This window comes from Nymphaea colorata, unplaced genomic scaffold, assembly GCF_008831285.2.
Source record: "Nymphaea colorata isolate Beijing-Zhang1983 unplaced genomic scaffold, ASM883128v2 scaffold0589, whole genome shotgun sequence".
In the NCBI taxonomy this organism is placed as follows: Eukaryota; Viridiplantae; Streptophyta; class Magnoliopsida; order Nymphaeales; family Nymphaeaceae; genus Nymphaea; species Nymphaea colorata.
The window spans coordinates 1-2,802 of NW_022205095.1; the positions used below are offsets into that span (position 1 = coordinate 1).

At 46.6% G+C, this 2,802-nt stretch overlaps 1 protein-coding gene across 1 annotated transcript; it reads right to left on the reverse strand.

The window, feature by feature from the left end:
• Positions 1-1,844: 1,844 nt before the first annotated feature.
• On the reverse strand, positions 1,845-2,328 carry LOC116245230 (uncharacterized). The gene is made up of 2 exons (XM_031616889.1): positions 2,093-2,328; positions 1,845-2,031 (listed from the first exon to the last, which is right to left on the reverse strand). The coding sequence occupies exons 1-2, from the start codon at positions 2,326-2,328 to the stop codon at positions 1,845-1,847; spliced, it is 423 nt and encodes a 140-aa protein (XP_031472749.1).
• Between the last annotated feature and the right edge of the window lie 474 nt (positions 2,329-2,802).

A 2,802-nucleotide genomic window follows, 5' to 3' on the forward strand; every position in this document is an offset into this window, starting at 1 on the left:
CCAACCCCAACCCCAACCCCAACCCCAACCCCAACCCCCAACCCCAACCCCAACCCCAACCCCAACCCCAACCCCAACCCCGACCGGAATATACAGGCAGAGCATATATCGGCTCAACATGTTTGTATGATCATCAATATTCATTCACTTCTTCTAATCATATGGCCCAAGATACACATTTACTGCTAGTTTGTTTAAACTAGTTAACTTAATCGGAATAAACACAAGTTAAAGATGCAGACAGCGCCTCATTATAATATTTACCACATGGATGACTAACTCCGCAGAAATAGGGAAAAATTCGTTGTCGAAATGCGCAAAGCCCAACGCGATGAATCTTCAAACTCAGCAGGAAGAGACAAGTCGAGGAAACAAAACCGCCAATAAAATCCACAGATTATCGTAGACGAACGCTTCAAAGATATCATCAACCAGTATTTGTCAAAACGATGTAGGTACTTGCAAGTAGAATACTAGACGAAATACCTGCAATACTACTGCAGTCGGCTCAGCAGCGAAGATATATATGCGCAGCATGAGGCAGTGATAGCGGTACGCCAGATAGTCTCTGAGGAAAATTCTCAAAAATGCATACAGGAAGTAATCGATTTGGGAATGATCCCCCTGCTGATCAGCCTGATGAAACAACCAGAATACCCGCAACTGCAGTTTTAAGCCTGTGGATCGTCACCAACATCGCAGCAGGGTCCAACGCACAGTGCGAATCAATAGTAGAAAAAGGCTGCATAGAGGCTCTGCTTTAAATACTATATCTGAACCGACCCTACCTCAACTAGCAGGCACTGTGGGGACTCGGAAATATAGCGGGATTGCCCTAAGTTTAGAGATAAGATACTGATGAAGGGCGGCCACTAGTGCCTGCAGCGACTTGTGGAGAGCAGTACTAGTAGAACGGTGATTCGCTAGGGCATCTGGGCGCTGTCCAACCTCTGCCGCGGAGCTCCACTTCCCAAATACGACATCATAAAGCCATCATTCCTCTCCTCTGCAAGACGATTGCTGCTGACATCCTCGACGGGGATGAGCTGCTGGACGCCCTCTGGTCGGTCGCCAACAACAGTGAGGGCCAAAAATCGAAAATCCAGCGAATCATCGAGGTGCCTACCTTTCCGCCTAAGTTGCTGGCTCTCTGTCCTCAGGGTGTTCGAGCTGATGACGCCATGCCTTCGCATCATCGGCAACATTTCTGTTGGAAACTAAAGCCAGACTGAGGTTATACTACAGCTAAACATCCTCCAGCTGCTGGAGAACTTCTAGATCATGAAAAGAAAATCGTCCGAAGGGAATCATGCTGGATTATTTCGAATATTTGCGCAGGGACTAAGAGGCAAATAGCCCAAGTGCTTGCCCGTCATACCCTGCTGTACAAAGTGGCTCTTCTTTTGTCCCAAGACCAAAACGATATCAAGAAGGAGATTTGCTACATTTTCGCCAACATGTGCCACCTGGGCGAAGTTCAATCGGTCTACAAAGCCATAATGGAGCTGAGGGTGATAGACAACATCCTTTTACTCATCATGCAAGAACAAGATGTAAGAGTGCTTGAAGTTTCACTCCTAGCGTTATATGATATCATGGGACTTGGAGAAAGAGTGCGCAACCGAATCCTTTGGTACGCTATGTGGAATCCATGGTAGGCTGCACGGAGAGACTGGAAGAATTGCAACGGCATTAGTCAGGAGATATATACCGATCTGTTCTGAAGATACTGCAACGCTACTTTACTCTGGAAGACGAGAATATTATCTGATGTGTATGAGTAATAATTGCAATCATAAACCAGTATGAAAGGCATGGAGTAGGCTGAATATTTAAAGAATGTATCATGCTGTGGTAGTTTCAGCTGGCTTCTCGGTTGGCTGGGTGGCCTCATCTCTGCCTCTCCTCTCACCGCCACGAGGTCCTCCTCTTCCACCTCTCCTCTCGCCTTGAGGCTGTCCCTCGCGTTCTCTTCTCACTCTCTTTCCTCTGTCCTCGATGATGTGCTCATACTGTCTCTTCTCGTCCTTCCTGCATGAAAAAATGTTTACTTCCAGGTGAGGGGACAACTTCTTCGGTGAGTCCGAGATACTCTGAGAGGAACTTCTTGCCCTCGTTGTTGATGAAGTAGTAGAAGTATTGCCAGTTGAAGACAAGTTCGACGAGGCCTCTATCCTTGAGGGAGCGGAGGAGGGTGCGGACGTGGATGTTGGGGACGTTGGTGCCCTTGTGTGGCTGGGTGGTGAAGTCCTTGTGGAAGACAATCACGCCCTCCTGAAGCAAGTACCTGTAGACTGCCTTCTTCTCGGATTTTTGGATCTGCACCATTGTGGATAATTAATTATTTGGATTATTATTAATTTCTTATTTTAATTTGGTGCAGAAGCCAAGAGAGAAAAAGAGGGATTTAAGGTGAATGCAGATATAATTGGCCCGCTCACATATAGTGAGATCGATGATTAATTATAAGAGAAGGTGATATGAACAAAGATATTGAACTTGATCAGGCTTTAGGGTACAAGGAAGCAGGACTTAACAGCTATCTGATCCGCTGCTATGAGTACCTCCACTTCACAAGGCCCACTCCCATCCAGTACTATTCCATTAAGACATACCAATCTCACAACTGCTCAATTGTGGCCCAATCAAAGTCAGGCACTGGCAAAACGCTCAGCTATATCAGCATCATCCTCACCCATGTGCTGCGCTCCTCCCAGCTTGGCTCTCCTGCAACTACCTAATCGTGCTCCCCACCAGATAACTTCCCTCCAGGTCTATCAAAATTTCAAAGAAATGTGGCCT

Coding starts and splice junctions, on each gene's coding strand:
- LOC116245230 (XM_031616889.1), bottom strand. CDS start 2,328: ATGGTGCAGATCCAAAAATCCGAGAAGAAGGCAGTCTACAGGTACTTG. Junction 2,032..2,092: donor GGCAAGAAGTTCCTCTCAGA/GTATCTCGGACT, acceptor TTTTTCATGCAG/GAAGGACGAGAAGAGACAGT.